Source organism: Antechinus flavipes, chromosome 3 (assembly GCF_016432865.1).
Source record: "Antechinus flavipes isolate AdamAnt ecotype Samford, QLD, Australia chromosome 3, AdamAnt_v2, whole genome shotgun sequence".
Lineage (NCBI taxonomy): Eukaryota > Metazoa > Chordata > Mammalia > Dasyuromorphia > Dasyuridae > Antechinus > Antechinus flavipes.
Window position 1 is genome coordinate 165,773,883 of NC_067400.1, and position 23,353 is coordinate 165,797,235.

Here is a 23,353-nt window from a genome sequence, read left to right on the forward strand (position 1 = left end):
CCTCTTTGATTTCTTTCTCATTTATTTTGTGGTTTGCTTTATCTAATTCTGAGAGTGCCAAGTTGAGATCTCCCACTATTATAGTTTTGCTGTCTATTTCTTCTGCAGCTCTCTTAATTTCTCTTTTAAGAACTTAGATGCTACACCACTTGGTGCATATATGTTTAATATTGATATTGTTTCATTATCTATGCTACCCTTTAGCAAGATGTAGTGACCTTCCTTGTCTCTTTTAATTAGATCAATTTTTGCTTTTGTTTGATCTGAGATCAGGATGGCTACCCCTGCTTTTTTGACTTCACCTGAAGCACAGTAGATTTTGCTCCAACCTTTTACCTTTACTCTGCATGTATCTCCCTGCTTCAGGTGTGTTTCTTGTAAATAACATATTGTAGGATTCTGGCTTTTAATTCAGTCTGCTAACTTGCTTCCTCTTTATGGAGGATTTTACCCCATTCACATTTATGGTTAAAATCGCTAATTCTGTCTAACTTGCATCTTGTAAACCCCTGTTTATGCTTTTCTCCCTTCTTTCCTCCTTACCCCCCTTCCCAGTATTAAGCTTGTGAGCACCACTTGCTTCTCACAGCCCTCCCTTTTTAGTATTCCTCCCCTTACCTTAGAGTTCCTCCCCCTATCTTACTCCTTTCCCTCACAGTTTCTGTATTCCCTTCCGCTTAGCTTATTCCTCCCCTTTTCACTTTTCCCTTCTCACTTTTCAATGAGGTGGGAGAAGTTTCACCATAAATTGAATATGTCTAAAATTTTTCTCTTAAAGCCAATTCTGAAGACAGTAAGATACCCACTATATTCATCCCCCTCCGTTCTTTCTCTCAGATATAATAGGTTTCCTTTGCCTCTTCCTGAGATGTAGTACCCCCACTTTACCCTTTTTCTGGTACAATGTCCTTTCTACCTCTAGCTTCTAGAACAAGGTATGCATGTATTCTTTATACATCTTTATAGCAAAAATATAGTTCCCAAGATTTCTTTTTACCTTTTTAGATTTCTCTTGAGTTCTATATTTGTAGATCAAACTTTTTGTTAAGTTCTGGTTTTTTCATCAAAAATAGGTGAAATTTGCTTATTTCGTTGAATGACCATCTTCTTCCCTGGAAAAAGATGCTCATTCTGGCTGGGTAAGTTATTTTTGTTTGCATACTGAGTTCTTTTGCCTTTTGGAATACCATATTCCAGGCCCTTTGGTCTTTTAAAGTGGACACTGCTAGATCCTGGGTAATCCTTATTGTGGCTCCTCTATATTTGAATTGGGTTTTTCTAGCTGCTTGCAGTATTTTTTCCTTCGTCTGAGGGTTCTGGCATTTGGCCACTATATTTCTTGGTGTTTTGATTTTAGGATCCCTTTCAGTAGGTGATTGATGAATTCTTTCAATGTCTATTTTACCCTCTATTTCTATGACTTCTGGGCAGTTCTCTTTGATAATTTCCTGGAAAATAGTGTCCAGGCTCTTTTTTTCTTCATACTTTTCTGGGAGTCCAATAATTCTCAGATTGTCCCTCCTGGATCTATTTTCCAGGTCTGTTGTTTTCCCCAGAAGGTATTTCACATTCTTTTCCATTGTTTGACTTGTTTTTGGTTTTGCTTGACTGATTCTTCTTGTCTCCTTGAGTCATTCAATTCCATTTGTTCGATTCTGATTTTCAATGAAGTATTTTCTTCACTCACTTTTTAAATATCTTTTTCTAATTGTCTAATTGAGTTCTTTTGTTCTATGGAATTTTTTTCCATTTCGCCAATTTTATTTTTTAGAGAGCTATTTTCTGTATCCAGTTCACTAATCCTATTTTTCAAGGATTTTATTTCTTTATCCACTCTGTCTTTAAATGAGTGGGATGACTCCTCCAGACTTTCTTACCAAGCCTCCCTCTCCTTTTCCCATTTTTCTTCTAGCTCTCTTGTGAGAGCCTTTTTAATTTCTTTTATGAGATTCATCTGTGCTGAGGAACAGATGATCTCCTCCTTTGGAGATTCACCTGGCGACAGTCTGTTTTTAGTCTCCTCAGGTTTTAGAGTCTGCTCTCTATCTATACAGAAGCTGTCAATGGTTAAGGTCCTTTTCAATTTTTTGCTCATTTTGTCAGAGAAGACTCACAGGCAAACTAGCAAAGAAAAAAAGAAAAAAAAACCCAAATGGAATCTGCTTTTTTGGGGGGAGGGGCTGGGTGGTGTTACCGAGCTTCCCCTACAGACTGTGGGGGGGGGGGGGGGGGGCAGCAGCGAGGCACTAGAAGGACTGTGTTGCGCCTGTGCTCTGAGACTCTGAGAGCGTGCTGAGACACTGTGGGAGAGGGGTGGCCAGGTCCCGAGAAACTCCAGCTGTTTGGGGTTGTTTTCTTCACCACCGGTGTTTTTAGCTTCTCTGCTGCACTACTGACTTGCTGCCAGAGCAAAGTATCCAATCCTGTAGCAAAGCTCTCCCTGCAGAGAAGGCTGAGATCACACCCCACCCCCCTCCGGTCTGCTCGACTGTGAGTTGCTTGCCGGGCTCTCACTGCTGCTGCCTGCCCTCAGCCTGCGCCCAATCTAAAACCATCCCCACCCTCGAGCAAAAACAGACCTTTCCTGGTGAATTTCAAGGATGTCTTCTCTTGGTAACTATTTGTGGGTCTTTTTTTCAGTCAAGCATTAATTCAGAGGCTTGTCATGAAATGGATTCTTAGAGAAACCATGGAGCTTACACAGCTATGTGCCTCCTCTCCGCCATCTTGGCCAGAAGTCTTGACATTGTTTCTTAATATCTCATGGTATCATTAGTTTCCTCTTGCCTATTCTAGTTTTTAAGGAGTTATTTTCTTCAATAATTTTTTGCAAATTTTTGAAACATCTTTTGCCAAGCTGTTATTTCTCTTTTCACATTTTTTTTTTTTGCATAGCTCTCATTACCCCCTCAATTTATTGTGTTTATTCTTTTTATCTCTTTAAGTCTTTTAGGAATTCTTGTTGATCTTATATCCAAAATATGCATTTTTTTCTTTGACATGTTACTAGCAGACAATTTTAACTCATTATTTTCTCCTCTATTTAAACTCTTAATTTATGGTACCTTTTAGTAAAATATAGATTGCTTGATCATCTCTTCAATTAGGTTTATTTTTGCTTTTGCTTTTTCTAAGATCATGATTGCTAGATACTTTTGCCTTTTTTTTTTTTTACGCCATCTGAAACATGAGCTTTTCTTATTGTAATTGAGTGCATCTTTCTGTTTTACATATTTATAATAATATATTGTTGTATTTCCCAGTTATGACAGATTTTTATGACCATATTTTTTTTTGCCCATTTTTAGACTTTGGATTAACATGTATTGTACTTTGTTTTTATTTGAGAGACCTGTCTGATCTGAGCGTTTGTCTTTTCTGAGCTTCTGTTGTTTTCACAGTTCAGTTTTAAGTCCTGTAAGTTTTTGATATTTCCAAAATATTTTGATTCAGGTAGATATCTGTGTTCATTGACTTTCTCATCTATATTCTGTAAATTCTTTACTCCATATGGATCTGTTACCTTGTGAGTGATTGGATTTCTGTAGACTGCTGCATGACTCGGTCACAATTAGCCTGTTATAAAATTCTCCAGATTTGAAATAATTGAACTGCTCTCTCCCCCTTGATTTTGATGGACTACTTTCTCCTGTTGCCACACTGCTTTTGTTATCTGAATTTCCTGATTCCCTTTCACCTCATCCCCACTTTGTCTATAGCCCTCTCTTTCTATCTTTCTAAGCTATCATGGGTTGAGTAAATGACTAAGTTTGACTTTATCTAGATTTTTCCAATCAGAAATCAGTCTAGTTCTTTTTAGAGATTATTATAGAGGAAGATACAAAAAGCTAAGGTAAAATTCCTACCCATCACTCTTTTATCTTGACTCTACCTCTCCAATATTACTCATCAATCATTCTAGTAGAATGTAGAGAGTTGTAAGGCCTCCCATAAACTGGGTTCACAGGGTTCCAAAAGTATTTCAGAATGGTGAATTACAATTCTGACACTATGGAACCATAAAGTATTTTCCCCAACAGCAATCACTACTGATCAGCAACTCCATATATTTTCTTAAAACGAATAACAAGAAACAAAATGCAAGTTAATCCATCTGAATCAAGGAATACACTTTCCTGTTTACCACTTCCATGCCTGGGGAGAATGTGTTCAAACTGAAATCATTTGCTACCTAGTATCAATTTAACTAAGATAACTTCTTAATGTAGCATAAATAATGGACAACAGTTGACTTGTGGTTATCATAGATATACAGCTATACAGGCGATTAGACTACTGACACACTCAAGCAGGAACTCTACATACTGAACCCTCTTTTGCTCTACTGACCTTTTGAAGCTTACAAGATCAAATCCTAATTCATTTCATTTATAACACAACTTCAATTAAAAGCAAAAAGAATAAAAACAAAATTGTCAGAAGCAATACCATGCCACATGCTGTGCCATGTGCTCATGTCAACTCACTCTTTCCTTTGTGCAATATCAGGAAAAACAAGAGCAATTTGCCACTGTGGGATTTTTCTTTATGCAGGCTCATTTCTATCTCAGAGTCAATAGAGGCTTCTTTTTTCATCACTCAAGAAATATAGAAAAAACAATCCTTGAAAAATTGACATGCTGCTCATGGTCATAAATGCCATGGTTTCACTGGCTAACCCCCAGTAATATAAGTAATTCCTAGGAATACTTTTAATAACTCATAGTAATTCAATGTTTAAGGGTTATCAAGATGAAATCTTTGTAATTTTGTGTTTGCATTTTTAACACCCTTCTCTTAATCCCTTCAGTTCTAATATAGTGCTTATCCTCTTAAGGATATACTTTCTGAAGAGATGGAGCCAAATTCGGGGAGTAAAGATGGGGACTCACCCACATCTCCTCCACTTTAAATAATGACTAAACAAATTTTAGAGCATCAGAACCCACAAGATGACAGAGTGGAATATTTTCCACCCAAAGACAATTTAAAAGGTGAGCAGAAAAGATCAGAGGCACCAAAGTGCAAGTCCAGCATGCAATTCTGGTACAGACCACAATAGTATAGCCACAGACTAGGCCCCAGCCCTGGCCCCACAGGCAGCAAAGCAGGAACTAGCTTTGGGCCTCTGAATCAGTGACAAGGTTTCCAGACCTCTCAGCACAGAGACACTAAAGACAACTAGGAAGGTCAGCAAGATAGACGTGTGGAAGGGTCTTGGGAAATCAGCAAAGCAGGAGTAGGCCTGGATGGTGGTGGCTTGCAGCAGATTGCAGAGGCCTCAGATCACAGGAGGACTCTATTAACACTGAGGAAAGACTATTGCTTTAGCACAATAGAACTTACAGCCATGGTGGAGTAGGGACACTCCACACAATTCCAGGGAAGAAAAAGACTGCTTGTAATCAGGTTCCTAGAAGGATCTCTGAAAACAGCTTGGGATAGTGGAAATGGAGTCTTATTTTAACCAACAGCTACAAGTAACACACTGAGAAAATAAGTAGTCAAGAGGAAAAAGATTCCGACCATATAGTGACAAGAAAGATCAAAACACACTCAGAAGAAGATAACGAAGTCAAAGCTTCTATATTCAAAGCCTCCAAGAAAAATAAGAACTGGGCTCAAGCTAGGAAAGAGCTCAAAAGGGACTTTGAAAATCAAATAAGAGAGACAGATGAAAAGCTGCAAAGAGAATTGAGAATGGTGTACCTTAAAAAACAAAATTGACCCAAATGGGAAAAGCTCACCGAGGAAAATAATTCCTTGAAAATTAAAATTGAGCAAATGGAAGCTAATGACTTTATGAAAAACTGAGAAACAATGAAACAAAAACAAAACAATTTAAAAAATGTTAACTATCTCATTGAAAAATCAATTGACTTATAAAATAGAAAATAATTTAAAAATTTTTAGTTTTCCTGAAAAGCATGATAAAAAAAGAGCCTAGACATCTTCTTTCAAGCAATTATCAAGGAAAACTGTCTAGAGGGTAAAACAAATGGAAAGAATACATCTATCACTTCCTGAAAGAAATTCCAAGATGAAAATTCCCAGGAACATTGTAGTCAAATTTTGAAATTCCCAGGTCAAGGAGAAATATATAGCAAGCATTTAGAAAGAAACAATTCAAGCATAGTGGAGCCTCAGATAGGATAATGCAAAATGTAATAGCTATTATATTGAAGGATCAGAGGGTATAGAATATTAAAGGGTATAGAATATTCCAGAGAGCAATGGAGCTAGGATTACAACCTAGAATGACCTAGCCAACAAAATGAGTATAATCCTTTAGAGGGAAAGATAGGAATTCAATTAAATGATGGACTTTCAAGCATTCATGATGAAAAGACCAAAACTAATTACAAAATTTGATTTTCAAATATAGGACTCAGGAGAAGCATAAGGAAGCAATCAGGAAAGGAATATCATAGCGGGATTTAATAAGGTTTATCTGATTACATTCCTATTTGGGAGAATGATAATTGTTCTCATTATTTTCTCATTATTATGGCACCTAGAAGGAATATATAAATAGAGGACATTGGTATGAGATGAATATGAAGGGATAATATCTAAAACAATACAGAGTGAGATAGGAATGTACTGGGAGAAATGGGGAAGGGAGAGTTGGAATAACAAATTATGTGCCACAAAAGTGGCACATTAAAAACTTCTACAGTGAAGAAGAGGAGAAAGGTAGGGGAAGGTATGTGTGTGTATGTGAACCTTACCCTCAGAACTAACTCAAAGAAGAAATAGCATACACACTCAATATGAATATAGAAATCTATTTTACTCTATGGGAAAGTAGGAAAGGAAGAACATACAGGAAGTGAAGAGGGGGACAAATGAGAGATCTTATTGGGAGAGATAGTGGTCAGTAGCAAAAACATTTTTGAGGAGAATCAGGATAAAAGGAGAGAGAGAATAGAATAAACAGGATGGAAATATAGTTAGTAATAATAATTGGGAAAATGATTTTGAAATGTTTCTGTGATGAATGCCTTTTCTCAAATTTATAGAGAACTGCATCAAATTTATGAAAAATTTAAAAAGTCATTTCCTAATTGATAAATGATCAAAAGATATAAACTATGCCCAAAAGGTTATAGAATCGTGCATATCCACCTGATTATATGATTACTAGGCATGAATACCAAAAGACTTTAAAAAAATGAAAAGCACCTGTATATACAAAGATGTTTATACTGTCAGGGCACAGAATTTTAAATTGAGAGAATTCCCATCAACTGGGAAATGGTTGAATAAGTTGTAGTATGTGATTGTGATGGAATATTGTTCTCTGGGAAATGATGAGCATGATGTTCTCAGAAAAACCTGGAAAGTCCTCCATGAATTCAAGCAAAATGAAATGTACTAGGTACAAAGTAATAGCAATGTTGTGATTGCTACGAATCAGCTACGAATGACTTTGCTGTTTTCAGCAGTACAATAATCCATGACTAATCTGAAGGATTTAAGATTAAAAGGTGCTATTCATACCCAAAGAAAGAATTGATTTTGTCTGAATACAGATTGAAGCATACTTTTTTTCCTACTGAAGGTTTTATTTTTGGGGGGAGTAAATCTATGTTTTCTTTTACAATATGACTTTTATAGAAATGTTTTGCATACCTTTACATGCATAACTTAAAGGGGGTAGCAGTAGGGAAGAAGGAATGGAATCTGAAACTCAATGTTTTAAAAACAAATGTAAAAAAAGTTTTATATGTGACACTATATTTAAAAGAACACTCTCTATTATTTTGATTTTTAATTAGTTGAAGTTAAAATCTGTACTAACTTTTTCCATTTGTTGAACAAGATCAGAGTCTAGAAAACTGATACAAAATCCTTAGGAAAGCAACATATCTGAGAGTCCCTTAGGAAAATTCAACCAAAAATGTTATAGACTTTTCAGTATTATAGGAAAAAAATTTCCCTCACCTCAGTAAATCCAAATTAGGCCTTCCTTAAAATCTACCCACTGGCTCATAAATCTCAATTTAATAGCATTAGAGATTTATTTTCTTCTCATACTTAATAACTTCAGCATTCCCAAACTATCCAACAGGTCCAGGAATTAAAAATAATATGTCAATGTCTATATTTTCAAAGATTAATTTTTTTCTTGTATTCATTCCACATATGCATTAGATGCTACCTTGTCATTTATACCTTCACAATATCACTGATATATCTTCTCTTCTCTCTACTCAGACAAATCTTTCCCTTTTAGAGACTCTCCTCAATTCATTCTTGATTATTGCAGTAGCCTACTGGTTATGCTTCCATCTCAAGCTTTTCTCAGAAAGACCAGGAAATTCCTCCATGAACTCAAGCAAAATCAAATGTACTGTGTACTCCACTCATTGCCAAAATGATTTTTCCTAAAATTCAGATCTGATTAAGTTACTCTATCTCCAGTTAATAAACTCCAATGGCTCCCTATATTTTCAGAATCAAATACATTATCCTCTGGATTTAAGCCTCTCACAACCTGATACCTTCTTATCTTTGCTTTCCTCACCTCTTCATATTTTACTCACCTCTCCATATTGCCACTCCTCCTTCACCTCTACACATCTCCCAATTCTATGACTTTTCAATGACTTTTTTTTATGCCTAGCATGTTTTCCCTTCTCACTTCTGTTTATTGGCTTCCCTGGTATCTTTTACAATTTAACTCATGTGAATTTATCCAGGGGTCCTTTCCCAGTCCCAACATTCTGCAAGTGCCTTCACCTTGAATTTTTTTTCCATTCTGTATATATCTTGTCAGTTCTACCTAGACAGTTACTTACATTTTGTCTTGCTCCCAATCTCCCTAGAATAGAACTATCTTCTTCTTCTTTTTTTTTTTTTTTTGCCTTTCTTTATATCCCTGGTGCTTAATTCACTGTCTGGCACATAATAGATACTTAATAAATGTTTGTCAAAAGGCTAAAAGATGGCAAGATCACTTCTAAAAATAAACATAGGAGTTCAACACTCCAACAAAAGCTGAAAAGTTGCCAAAGAATAATAGCTCTATATCAGAATAATAATAGTAACTAACAATATTTATAGTGCTTACAATGTGCCAAATACTATGGTAAATTCTTTGTGATCATTACCTTATTTAATCTTCACAATAATCCTGCAAAGTAGATACAATTATCATTCTCATTTTATAGATGAGAAAATTGTGTCATAAAGAGATTAAATGACTTTCTCATGGTGACACAAGTAATGTTTGAAACCATATTTGAACTCAGGTACTAGCCTATTCTAGGCTCAATTATCTATGAACTTCACCACTTAATTCCACCGAAAAAAAAAAAAGTTGAGATTAAAATAATGACTTCTTCCTATAGTGATGTGTCAGGGAACAAATTTAAGGAATTAAAGAATTCCATCCATGTATTCTTCAAACCAAATACAGAGATAGCTGTTTGGGGAGTGTATTGGAATAGAAATTAGATAAGCTATGTTAATCATATTAAGACATTATTCCAATGGTCTAAGCCTCCTGCATATTTTTCATTTGTCTTTGGTTTTCTGTATCTGAGGGCTAATTACCTGGGAGAGGTGACTGGGATCATTATGTTGTGATATGTTATATATGTGCTCGTTCTCCAATTATATTCTCAACTACTACAGAACTGAGACAACATAAAAAAAAAAAAAAAAGATAGAATTGATTGTGAAAGGATGAATAGTATCCAGACTTACACATTCAAATCAGAATTTAGATAGGGACCTCACTCAGCCTGTACTTGAAGAGCAATTCCCTCACAATGGACACCATTGTTCAAAAAACGATTGCCTAATCTAGTCATATGAATTTGTATTTCAGAAAGGAAATCAGGAGGGAGAAATTCAGATTTGATGGATAGATAGATCAATCAATAAATAAATGGTAGGTAAATATAAACACAAAGTGCATTTCTACATCATGACTCTCCCCATTGTGATTTTGATATATCACTTTTAATATATTGTAGCTTGACATAAGAAATTGTTGTAGTGTTTTACATTATTTTTATTTCTTTTTCATACAGTACTTTTACTTAACATTGACCTATGTGTAGCCTATATTTTACCTGAATTTTACAATAAGGTACTACTGTAAACACTCCATGAAAGAAAAAGAAAAAGAAAAAATTCAGGCATTTTCTCTGGTATGAAAGGAAAGCCAAAAATTTTACATGCATTTTCTAGATCCCTAGGAAACTGCCCCCTTATCCTCACGATGTGGAAGGGATAACTGTACTATTGTAGTTCTAGCTTTTCTATCTTTGCCCCATTTTAGGATCAGATAATATATGGAATGCACTTTTATTCTTGGGATAACTCACAGTCAGTCATCAGGTCCTATTTAAGACAAATAATTAAAAAAAAAAAGTTCAAGAGAAACCTTCAAAAGAAAATTAAAGGGTCTTTGACAGTAGGAAATGTGACATTTTATTTTTCATATATATACCTCTAGCACCAACCTGATTATATTAGGTATTTAATGTTTGTTAGTTATATTGAAGAAATCCAGCCCTAGCTTGAGTGTCTCACTTCTATGATATGCCATTCTTGTGCCATTCTTGTGATCTGCCCAACTTCATGAATTTTAGGTTTCTACTTGCATTGACAAGCTTTTTTTTTCTTTCAGATTTCATCTATATACTTTCTATTTGATCTCCTATAAAGACATTACTCTTTATTATGCTGGTAACTCTGGGACCCTCTGCTTACCTTCCTCCATCCTAACTATTCCTTGATGACACAATTCTGTACTGGACTGACTAGCCTCATACAGTTGCTTCCCATGCTGACATCTTTTGTTTGTTTTAATTTTTGAAAACATAAATGTGAGACAACTTTAAAATTTGTCTATAAATGGTCAAAGGTAATAGGTATTATTCCAGGGAAGGAAAACTGTACTTTGGAGTATAGAGACATTTAAATAGCCAGAAAATTTTATTTCTGATTAAGAGTAACTTGATAACATGATAACTAGAGAAGATATTTTAAAATCTTTAAATAACTAGGCTAGTTGACTAATATAAGGTTTTGATTTGAATTTTTAAACCTCAATTCAACTGAAGCTATACAGTTTAAAACAAGCTATATTAAAATATGAAAAATTTATTCTGATTTATATGAGAGTACTGACATACTTTTACCTTTACCGTCTAGTTGGTTTGAAACTCTCTAACGTCTCCATTTCATCAAACCCCTCTTTTTAAATAGAGTTAACACTGCACTGCTTAATTGTCTTGTAAATGTTTTTTTCTTTTTTCTTTTTTTTTTTTATCACAATAGCTCTGTGTCAACATGACCAATGAGAAGATACACCAGTATATCAATGAAGTGCTTTTTCTACAAGTGCAAACAGAATGTGTACAAGAAGGAGTTACCATGGAAACAACATATTCTCCTAGTATCCAGATGGCAGCTTTGGATTTTTTTTTCCAGGTACCCTGAAAATCCACATGGTACAATTGAATATTTTTCAAGCAATAGAAATTGTAAAATAATAAAGATAAACTCCTTTCATTTAAATGAACTTTTTAAAAGATCTTCATCTTTAAACCCTTGAATATATTTATTACATTTCTAAATTTATTGAAGATTTAGAAATATACCACCTTTTCCTGAAAGAGCTCTTGGATGATTACCAATTTACTGAATGAGCAGTAGGAAATATATGATCATCTTGTTATAAAAATGCTCAACTTTGGCTCCATCCCTGAAGAATCTCTTTTGGCACAGCTGCATATTCTTAATGTTCACAATTTATAATATAATCTCTAAGACTAGAGAAATCATAAAATACATTCATAAGATTGTCTTAATACTCATAGTCAAAGAGTATATGAACTTCAATAGTGAACTACTGACCAAGACTTTAAAATAGGGGGTGAAGGAGTTGTTTTTTTTTTTTGTTTTGTTTTGTTTTGTTTTGTTTTTTAGTGATTTATATTTCAGAATCAAATGTTTTTATTCATCACTGTTAAACATAGATTAGGTGCTAAATGACTTTTTGCCTCAGTTTCTTAATTTAAATTGGGTAGGTATCAATATTCACTGACCTATACATAAAGCTATTATGAGTATTTATAGATGATATATCTAGAGTGCTTGATGGTTCTTTGAAAAAGACCCTGTTCAGCTATTTTAGAGAGTATACTATTCTTTATCCTTCCTTTATATAAAAATAGATTCATAAAATCATTAAATTGTAGTGCTGGAAGGGACCCCAAGAAGACATTTAGTCTATTTTTTCTATCGAGACAGAACTACTCCAGCCATCTCAGAAAGAAAAAGAAAATATCTATTCCATTTTTAAAAAATACAATCTGAAAATCCCTTTTATATTCTCATCTAAATTTTGCTAAAAACTTTCCTTAAAAATGCTAAAAAACTTAAATCAAGTTGCAGTTGTTTATAATCATCTCCTCCTCAACTTTCCCAATCTTATTCCTCTATTTATTTATCTTTGAATATGTGTAATCTCAAAGTCCACATCATATTCCTACAATCAGTCCTTATTCTTCCATTTATAATTCTTTGCCTAAATGGAAAAAAAAAACTTTATTTTTCTATTCCCTATCATAAATTTTGCCTTTTTTACTTTTAAATGCCACTGAAGCCTTTCTTCTTCTGGATCACCATATGTGTGATCCACTGATTGACAGTGTAAATTTAAAAGTTCATAGTATGTCCTCAAACATCATATTCCATGTTCTTTCTACTATATTCCATTACCCTTTGTCAGCATATAGGTTGTTCCAGAGTTAAAATAATATGCATAATAATTTGTCTGGAAGAAGGATTGTTAAGAAAAGAAGGCAGAGTTTCCTTTTTCATTTCATTCCATATCTCTAGTGCTTGAAATATATTGCCTTCTCACCTTCACCTTCACCTACTGAAAAGCTTCTCTTCCTTCAAGGAAGGAATTGAAATGACATGTGTAAGAATCTTTTCTAGTCCTTCATTCTTCTAACTGAAAATCTGTGTCTGCATGTGTATGTGTGTTTCTGTTTGTCTCTGTTTCTCTCTATTTCTGTCTGTCTATCTCACTCTGTGTCTCTCTGTGTCTGTTCCTATCTCTCTGTCTCTCTCTTTCTCTGTGTCTCCATCTCTGTTTCTGTCTCTATCTCTGTCATCTCTGTATCTATATCTGTCTCTGTCTGTCTCTGTCTCTTTTTCTCTCTGTCTGCCCTTGTATGTGTGTCTCTCTCTGTCTCTCAAATTTTTTCAAAAATAATTTTTTTTCAGTATTCTGGATTTCTCCTTTGCCTCAAATTCCTTAATTCCCTAAACCTAGTATTTTGTTTCCCATTCTCACAATGTCAGATAGCTGAAATGATTGGGAATATTATGTAAATAATTACCATTAGCTTTAATTGATAGTCAAAACTGACTTCTCTAATACATATTTGCATTTTGATACGGTACTTTGGAATACTTAAAAGCCTTCAGGACCCAAAGGAATAACTCTTGAAAAATGAAATATCAGCTACTAAAATTGGCTTGTGTTTAAGGGCCTCATTCTAAACCTTGAAGGCAGCTGCCTGCTCAATCTATTCATCAAGCCACTATCTTCAGGCTTTGCTAGGAAAGTGGCATGATAAGTCACTAATGTATGATTATTGACAAAAATATATTGGGTCTTTCTGTTCCCTAAGGTACCATTATTTCTTACATCAATATTTCAAAAAGTATATCAGTTTTCAGTATAGGTATGCCCTTTACTATATAGATTGCTATTCTTTCTTTCCTTCCAACAATCTTCCTTGTTAGATTGCTATCAGTTATTGTAGAGAAGGAAGTCACATTTTGGGGACTGAGCTTCTCAGAACTTATCTAGGTCACTCTACAGAGGGATATCTATCACAGAACATGGACTCAACCACTTATCTTAATTATAAAAGCAATTTTTAACTTCACTCCAGCAAGTTTACTCAGGACCAAATTGAGAGAGTAAAATGATACAAAGCACTAGGTAAAAAAGTTGTTCAACAGATGTCCAAGCTATGTAGGCAGAATGGTATGCTAAATATGGGGGAGATGTTGGAGGCTGGGAAGTACTGTTAAGCAGCCCTTTCCAGTGATGCAGATTTAATTTTAGAACATTGGATACTGTAGTTCTTTAGTTCTTTTCTTTGGCAGTCACAAATGATCAGCCTTCTAATTTGAGATTTATAACTTTCTTCTGCACAGTTGCTTTTTCTAGGTCTGAACTGTGGAATGTCATAGAGGCACTTCCTACTTCCTGCTGAGTGGGATTTTTGTCACATAATCTTGAGACTTAGTCTTTTTCTTTCTCATGTTTCTTGGTGGTGATTTCTAACTTCTAAACAATCCTACCTCCAGATGAACTATTGTGCATATTATTTTAACTCTGAAACAATCTAAATACTGATGAGGGGAAGTAGGATATAGTAGAAAGAACATAGAATATGATATCAGAAGTTTAGGTTAAGCCAAAATTCCATATATTAAAAAAAAAAAAAACCTGCAACTTTCTTGACATAGAAACATTTTTAAAAACTCATTTCAATCAGAACTTTTTAAATCCATGTTTATAATAAAATGTATCAGTATGAAATTCAACTCATAAAAATGTCTAAAAAGTCACTTTTAGACTTAATTTTTAAAAAGTTATGTTTATTTTCTTAGTCACAAAATGTTAAACAAATTTCCTATTTAACAAAAAGTACCAAATTGAAGGTATTAGAGGAAAAGAACTGCCTAAAGCTTTTTAAAATTATTGTTTCTTTTGCTTCTCAGAAACCATCTGGATTTCTCTCTTTGTTGGATGAAGAGAGCCAAGTACTTGGATCACTGGAATCTAATCTCCCCAAACGGCTGCAGTCTCTCTTGGAATCTTCCAATTCCAATGCAGTATATTCTGCCATTAAGGATGGGAATGGAAATGTGGCACTCAAAGATCATTGTACCACCTTCACTATTATGCACTATGCAGGACGGGTAAGTTCAGTGAATTGCAGATAATAAACAAAGAATTAAGGGGTAATTTTAGGGTTGTCATATCTTTTATAATAATCATTTTGATAAAGGAAAAGTAGAGAACGAATCAGTCACTTTTGGGAATGCAATTTGGTACAACCAATTTTCAAATGTCTTCCAAGGTTAGGATCACATTTGTAGATTCAGAACTAAAAGGGATCATAAAAGTCATCTAGGCCAATCTCTTCTTTTTTGTGGATGAAGAAAATGAGGACCAGAAAGATGAAGACTTATTCAAATATTGTATATAAATGGCTGAGTTGGAATGCAAACCAAAGTATATTGTATCTAAATCCATTAGCCTTTTCAATGCACCAGGATAAAATACTTTTTAGTATGACCTAGAACTTTTGATATACACTTTATATTTTTATACTAAAGATTAAGTTAATGTTCTTTTCATTTTCTAAAAAAAAAAAAATTGTTTAAAAGCTAAAGATAGCAATATAAACATATGTGTGTATATATATATCTGTATATATGTATATATGCATCACATACATACATATACAAATATATGTATGTATGTCTACACATACATGTTTGCATATATACATAGTTGCATTAAAGTAAGACATTTTATCACTCATACCCTGCCAGGCCAGTCTTTCTAAGCATCACTTTGTTTGTGTCACATCCTACACCTAAACCTTTAACATTTTCATAGTTAGATGAAGTCAAAGGCCCTTGAAAATCCACCAGTACAGATTATAATCACCTTGCCTTACGTACACAGTTGACATCTATGATTTAAACAATTTTGTGATAATGTGTCTCTCTGAATTTAGCTAGAATGATTTTTGAGCAGCAGATACACAGCAGACACAGCAGACACATCCATACCTAAACATTTCTATAGTGGTAGAATTAGTCATAGTTTATCTTACACTAGCACATGCTTCTAAAATCTAGGTTCATGTTCTTTAAGATAATGGGATGATAAGAGCTAGAAAGGACTATGACACGACACATCCATGCCACAATGAGGTAGAAGAATTTACTGAAGGAAAAGCTGCATACACACACACACACACACACACACACACACACACACACACATGTATACCCTCTTTGCCACTTAAAAAAGAAATCTTTAATGAAGGCTGATTAATACACTGTGCCCCAAAGAGAAATGAAAGTTGAAATGGGTTTAGGAACATTCCTTAGTTCAAAGAAAAGATCAAGTTAATGAAACATCTAATTAAAGGATGTACCAACAAGAACAACAAGAAAAAAATTCTGCAAAAAAAATTTAGATGGTTGTGTCTTTTGTGCCCCTCATTAAATTGTGATCCCAAGACTTTGTTTTCTAGGAACTAAGGTTTTTATGATAATTAGAAAAGTGAAAATATTTTAAAAGATTAATTCTTCAAGGGGATTCAATGGTTGTAGCATGACTGTGATCTTATCTTCAGCCAGAGGAAAGAACTAGAACATAAGTGTCAAAAAGGCAGCTTGTATGTAGAATGGGGCCCATGACATTCACCAGTGTGGCCAAAACTGAAGTAAAATATATCAAGAAATATTTAATAAAATAAATAATAATACAATAAAACATGGAAAAACATTATGTTTTAAAACTAAATCAACATACAGCCAGCCCCCTGTCATCCTTATGTATGGTTTCTTAACTCCCAATTCTATTTGAGTTTTTATTTCCTGCCTCAATATATATTATGAACTGATAAAATATTTGAATTCTTTATCTACAACAAATTTGTCCTCCTTAGTAAACCAAAATCAATCTGATTCTAATTGGCCACCAATAGGCCCTAAGCCAAACCCTATTTGGTCCTTATTTGAGCCCAAATTGGCTCAGATTGCATGTAAATAGCAATCATTTCTGCTTTAGCTAGAAACTCTGAGGGTCTTCTCATTCATTTATTCATTCAGTTAATTAGTTTTTTTTAGACTAGGTGAAAGAGGAGATTCTTTGCCTCAATTGCTGTCTACTTTTAATAACTGGAGAATGCAGGCCACACACACAAGATATTGCAGTAGTTAGAGCACTAAGCCAGCCTTAGACACTTGACATTAACCATGTGACCCTGGGCAAATCACTTTACCCCGGTTACCTCACACATATCTAGCTTTAATCACTGAAAGGATGTGGCCTCAGTCAAACTGAGATTTGTTGAATATCTTAGTTTAAAAAGGCCACAATCTCCCATTTCATCCAGACCCATCTCTAGTTGTCTTGATCTGTATCTGGCCAATGGACCCAAATGGCTCTGGAGGGGAAAGTGAAGCAGGTTACCTTGCACAGTCCTCCCTCACTTAAATCCAATTTGCTTGCATGTTATGGCATCACCTCCCTGATGTTATGATCTTCAAGAATTAGTCTCACTTTAGTGTTTCTGAGCTCAGCAGATAAAGATCAGAGCAAGGGTGATTGGAGTGAGAGAGTTGTCACCTTTTTTGTTTTCTTTTATGTTTATAGGTTTATAAGATGAGGCACTTTTTATAGTACATTTGAGGAAATCAGTAAAAATTTGACTTGCTAAAAATAATAGTAATAATTCACATTTATATAATACTTTCAGTTTTGCAAAATGTGTCCTTTTATAATCCCTATTTTGAAAATTGAGAATCTGAAGCAAGCTTTGAACTTAGGTAGTTCAACCTTCAAGTTCAGAACTATATCAGTTATACCAATTAGGTGTCAAGAGAGAACTTTTCACTGTTATCTGTACCTCTTTATTCTTTGAAGTATTATTCTGAAAAGTGATTTGCGAAATAATTTTATTTTAAATTAATTCATCTTAAAATAACTTTAAAAAATCCAAATGCATGCATATGAATATCTATATTTATCTATAGTTCACAGTAGTGCAAAGGAGAAGAGATTTCTTTTAAAAATTTAAAACAATATTTGAATAACATTTGAAACTCTTCCTCCAGAATACTCCCAACACATAATCTTACTTGAAAAATACTTTTCAAAGCCTGATTTTGAACTATCTCCCCTGCCTATACTAAACACTAAGTGCAAACCAAATTCCCTTAATCCAAATTGTTCCCTTAATCTACTTGCATTTGTTTATGTATATCAACTGCCATAAACATGTCTCTGGAAATTTTTTTTATTCCCATTAAGACCTAGTTTAAATACTGTCTGCTCTATAAAACTTTTCTGGATACCCATAGTATAAATTTGTCTCCACTTCCTCAGATCCCTCAAATTACTCTCATTGTCCTATCCTATGAATGTAATATTCTAAACTGACAAATAATTAATAATGCATATGCCTTAACAGATTCTACCACTCCTGATGAGAATAAAAGCTTTTTGAGGACAAGAGCTATGTGGTATTTGGTTTTTCACTTTTTGCCCAGTGCCTTACAAAGTGCTTTTTCTTGTAGTAGAAGCTTAAAAAATATTTGTTAAACTAAGAAATATTCCTAAATCCATTTCAATTTTCAATTCTCTTTGGGGTACAGTGTATTAATCAGCCTTCATTAAAGATTTCTTTTTTAAATGGCAAAGAGGGTATACATGAAATACTAATTGTCTGGCATTAATGAGAATGAAGTTAAATTGAAGTCTTCTGAAGTGAATTTAAGAACATCATGGGATAGCCTCTTTTGAGGGTAGCCCTTACTATAAAGCTAATGATTTATATAATGGTTCAAGCATCAGATAATTGCATTCAGTTTTATTGGCAATTGAAAATAACAATAATGAAGAGAAACAAAATATAATTTGGCAAAGAATGTTAACTATTACTATAGTTTTATTTTTCATTAAAGCTCTTTTGAACTAATTGAAATCAAAAGCATTATTTTGTTGCAAGGCTTCTAAACTTTAATATTAGAGAGGAGGGGGAAACTACTCCTAGATGCAAGCAATAGCATTTGAGGCCTTTTCTGAATACAAATCTAGAGCAAGAAAAAATAAACAGTAGATTACATAAAGTAGGACGTATAGGTTATGAGGAGAGTGAATTAGTGAATTGTAGGGTTTTAAAAAATCAGTTATTTAAGCACAAAACTGAAGTTTCCACTTGTTGATACTTTTGCTTCCTAGCATATTAAGAATTCAAAGTTGTAGGCTTATCTCCATATGCAGAAATGTTCTCTGAAGCTCAAAACTATTTTGATAATTGTTTTCATGACAAGTTAGTGATAGGCTGTCAATCTATATTCATAGCAAATCCAGCTTTGGGCATGCTACACGCTAGTATATCACTTGTATGCTTCCTTGCCTAATCTCATAAACAGTTGAGAGGGAGGTTAGATTGATCCTCTCTTAGGTGTAAATTGTGAGACAGAAGTTGGAACAATTCATGCAAGCTTATAGGAAGATTCTTAGCCTCCTTCCTTGGCATGTGGAAAATTCCATTGTTATTTCTGCTGAATCCAATGATTCCATTTAAAATTCAGGGAACAGCCTCTGTCCATTGAAAGCATCCCAAAACTGTATAATGAGTGCATTTCTTAGTCCCCTAAGGACCTGAAAAGACACTTTGAGGTAAGAGATTACCTGTAAGAGCTCTAGGACTACAAATGGCTTTTTGGAAACCCTGATTCTTGACTGCTAATAACATTCAACCTTAGCCTCAACTCCTAAGATAGTGAAGAGAAAAGAAGCTCAGCTATCTGATTCTTTTTTGTTGTTGGCTGTACAATAATCTAAGTCCTTTATTGTTGTTCTGTTGTTAAGTCATGGTCAGTTCTTTCTGATCCCATTGCACTTCATGTCCTTCCATCTTCCACTAACTCTTAAAGTCTGTCCAAGTTCATGTTTATTGTTTCCATGATTCTATCCACCCATCTCACCCTCTGCCAGCCCCCCTCCCTTTTTTTTTTTTTTTTTTTTTTTTGCCTTCAATTTTTCTTTTAAGTGCTAGGTGAGTTTATATTGCTTGAGGAGGGTAGGTAGGTGGGAAAACACTAGAGGGTATCTTGTTCCATGAAGTTAAAACCAGCTAGAGCGGCAGAAATAGAGTGGAGTGACACATAACAGTTGCTTAATAAATACTTGTTGTTTGATCTCCTAGAAATGGAATTTTGATGCTAGATTTCTAAAAAAATGAACATTTTTTGTATGTTCATAGATTTTATCATTTTCTCTCTTTATCTCATTGTAATTATCTTTGTTGCATGTGCTTACAGAAAGTATACACAGATTTTTCTCTCAAAAATATTTTCTTAACAAAACCTGACCAAACCAAAATATTGAAAAAGAGATTGACTTTATTAAATTTATTTTTACTCCACCTGCTCTTTTAACATGGTCTGTTTTTGGCAGTAGATTTTCCCAGTTTTATTTTTCATTAAAATGTGAATTTCTTAAGTATACTATTTATCAGTCTTTCTTTCTAAAAGTTCCTATAGTCTTACAAAGTCTGGCACACAACAGACACTTAAAATCCGGAGGTGTAGTGATTGCATTGCTAGAAGAAATAGCTGACAGGCCAATGGCAGTAGAGATCAATGGCAGAGCCAGTTTTGAATGGTACATCTGGGTGTGTGTGTGAGTGGGGGGCTCATTAAATATAGGCACAATGTCTCTCACTTCTATATGTCCCACAGTGTTTAACTACTTCATTAAATATGTTAGTTGATCATTCTTTAAAAGAGAGGAGGGAGATTGAAAATCATATTTGTATGAAATATTTAGAAATCTTGTACATTTGATTTGCCAAAGATATTTGTCTGATAGCCTCATAGTGGAAGAGATAAAAGAACAATCTCTGATATTACAAGGTATTAAAAACTTTTCAGTTCAATATGAAACTACAGTCAAGGTGATTAGAAATGTATATCTATATAATACAGCACAATTTCTCATCTCATTTTTGTGTTTTTATTTCCAACACATAGTTTAGAGTTTGGTCCATAGGAGGTATTTAATGTATACTTCTTAATTGCAGGAAAAGTCAGTCAAAATTATATTTTAAACACTAATTTTAAATATAGCCTTTTTCATTGCATTGATTTATGACTTAGATATTGGTCATTAATCCTATTTTTTATATAATTGAAGTTTATCCTTCTTAGTGCTTACAGATTTTTATAAATTATTTTTCCAAAAATGCAATCACATTTGATATATTTTCTCTTCTTGAGTTTGCTTTTTTCCAGCAGTGTACTTAAAGAAATAAAGCCTGTTATAAAAACCAATGTATGTTCATACCTGAGCTTTTTCTTACTGAATAAAAATATGTTACTCTTGCATACCCTGTGTGTATGTGTAGCTTTTATGATATATTTTTATTTCATTCTTTATATTTGCTTTTCCTCATCATCCTTACCTAAGGCATGAAGTAGAAATCATAATCACGTGGGTTCTATACATTAGCATGCATTTCATTGTCTTCTGCATGTTTTCACATGAATCACATCATTGAATTGTTAGTCTAGCTAGTGGCAATGATTTTAAGGAAGAATAATGTTTCTGTTCATTCTCTCCTAGAGTACAAAATACCTAATTTTTTTCTTTAAAAGAAATGGATTATTTTTCCAACAAAAATGGTTCTAAAGTTTATTTATTTGATAATCTTCTAATAACCTAATCTCTGAGGAATTGTTATTAGAGTAATCCTATACAATACAGGGAAAAGAATAGGTACACAGTCCAGTAAAATATTATCATTGGGTTTTTTGATTTGAAGAGTTCATCCAAACACCTTAAATTTCTGGATCCGAATCACAACAATTATCATAAATCAACATGGGTTCACAAAATATTGATGGCTCATATGATGTCTTTAGTTGAAGAAAAAGGACTTTGTAACAAGTTAGGGAAGTTCATATTTCAACTGAACTAGGAAAAATCAGTTTCCCCAATTTGGCTCCCAGAAGTGTCTTGTACCTACTTGATATCAAACAAGGAATAAAAGGAAATGAAAAGTATGGGGACAACTATCTGTTTTTATTAGAAACAATGCAATTTAACATAATCACAGAATATTTAGAAAGGAACCCCAATAGTGTCTAGAGGAAATAAGGCTTGGAGAGGAGATAAAGTTCTTCCCCATTACCCTTTTTATATCTGCCAAACACCCCAACTCCTTTAATATTTCTAGCCATCCCTCCTTTGTGGTATATCCTCTCTTATCTTGGGAAAGAGATAGTCTAAAACTCATTTATAGCAAAATACTCTCCCCTCTAGTTTTAATTACTTATTAGCTTTCTTCCAAATTTGGAAAGAAATATGACTCTTAATGCCATTAGTATTTTAATCCCTTCCCCACCCCATACACAAAGCAGTCAATCCAAGTCTTACTAGGAGAATAATTACACTTAAAATTAAATATATATTTTAAAATTTTATTCTTTTTATAAGGCTACTTAATTGGTAGATTTGGACAATGTCATTTGCATAGAATACTATGATTTTTAGCATGAAATTTTTGGGGAAAGTTTTCTATAATATTCTTATGAACAAAGCAAATAAATTTGGGATGATTATGGTATGGTTTGATTTGAGCAAGAAGTGATTGAAGAATTATACAAATCCAAAGAGTAGTGATTATTTGATTAATGTCAATCTAGAAGGAGTCATAAGGCCATAGGGATCTATTTTTTGGCCTGCATAGTTTAGCATTTTCATCAGGCACTTGAAGAAATATATGACATTTTTTTAAGTGCACAAAACTAGGAGGAATAAAAACACATCAGTTGACAGGTCCAGAACCAAAAAAATCGTGACAATTTAGAACTAAAAGCTGCAATCTAACAAAATGAAATTTAATAGTGACAAATCTTAAATTTTATACTTGCACTCAAAAAAAAAAAAAAAACCCAACCACCAAAGAACAGAAAAGGAAAGACTTGGGTTAATTCAATATAATCCAATAAATATTTATTAAATCACTATTATGAGAAACAATGTGATATAATGGTCAAAAAGTAGTCCTTGAAATGAAGAAAACCTAAGTTCAAATCCTATCTATATTATCTATTGATTCAGTGCTTCTGGAAACTCTCTGAGATAAAAAAGGACAGTGAAATTGTCTATTTGTATGTGTAGAAGAAACTTCCTCATCTGTAACAATGAATAATAATCCCAAATCCATATTATCCCTATTATGTACAAGATACTGTTAGACAATAGTTCATATACACACACCAAAAAAATAGGAGTTTCTGTTGAACTCTTACCTTAATATGAGTTAATTTTACGTATGAAAAAGCAACTGAAGAAGCTAAAGTGATCTTAGATTTTGGTCAAACCACATTTGGAAGATTGTATTCAATTCTAGATATCATATTTTAGGACAGGTATTGGAATAAGAGAGCAGTCAAGATGTTAAGGGAATTTAAAACCATGCCATAAGAGAATTATTTAATGGAACTGGCATAAAGGAGAGAGAAATTAGGGAGAGAGCAAGGA

General features: G+C 33.7%; 1 protein-coding gene across 1 annotated transcript in view; it reads left to right on the forward strand.

The window, feature by feature from the left end:
- The window catches only part of MYO16 (myosin XVI), a 722,870-nt gene that overhangs the window by 471,344 nt on the left and 228,173 nt on the right, over nucleotides 1–23,353 (forward strand). The window contains exons 22-23 of the mRNA XM_051984178.1: nucleotides 11,299–11,451; nucleotides 14,773–14,973. Coding sequence (XP_051840138.1) covers nucleotides 11,299–11,451; nucleotides 14,773–14,973 — 354 coding nt within the window. The remainder of the gene's footprint in view (nucleotides 1–11,298; nucleotides 11,452–14,772; nucleotides 14,974–23,353) is intronic.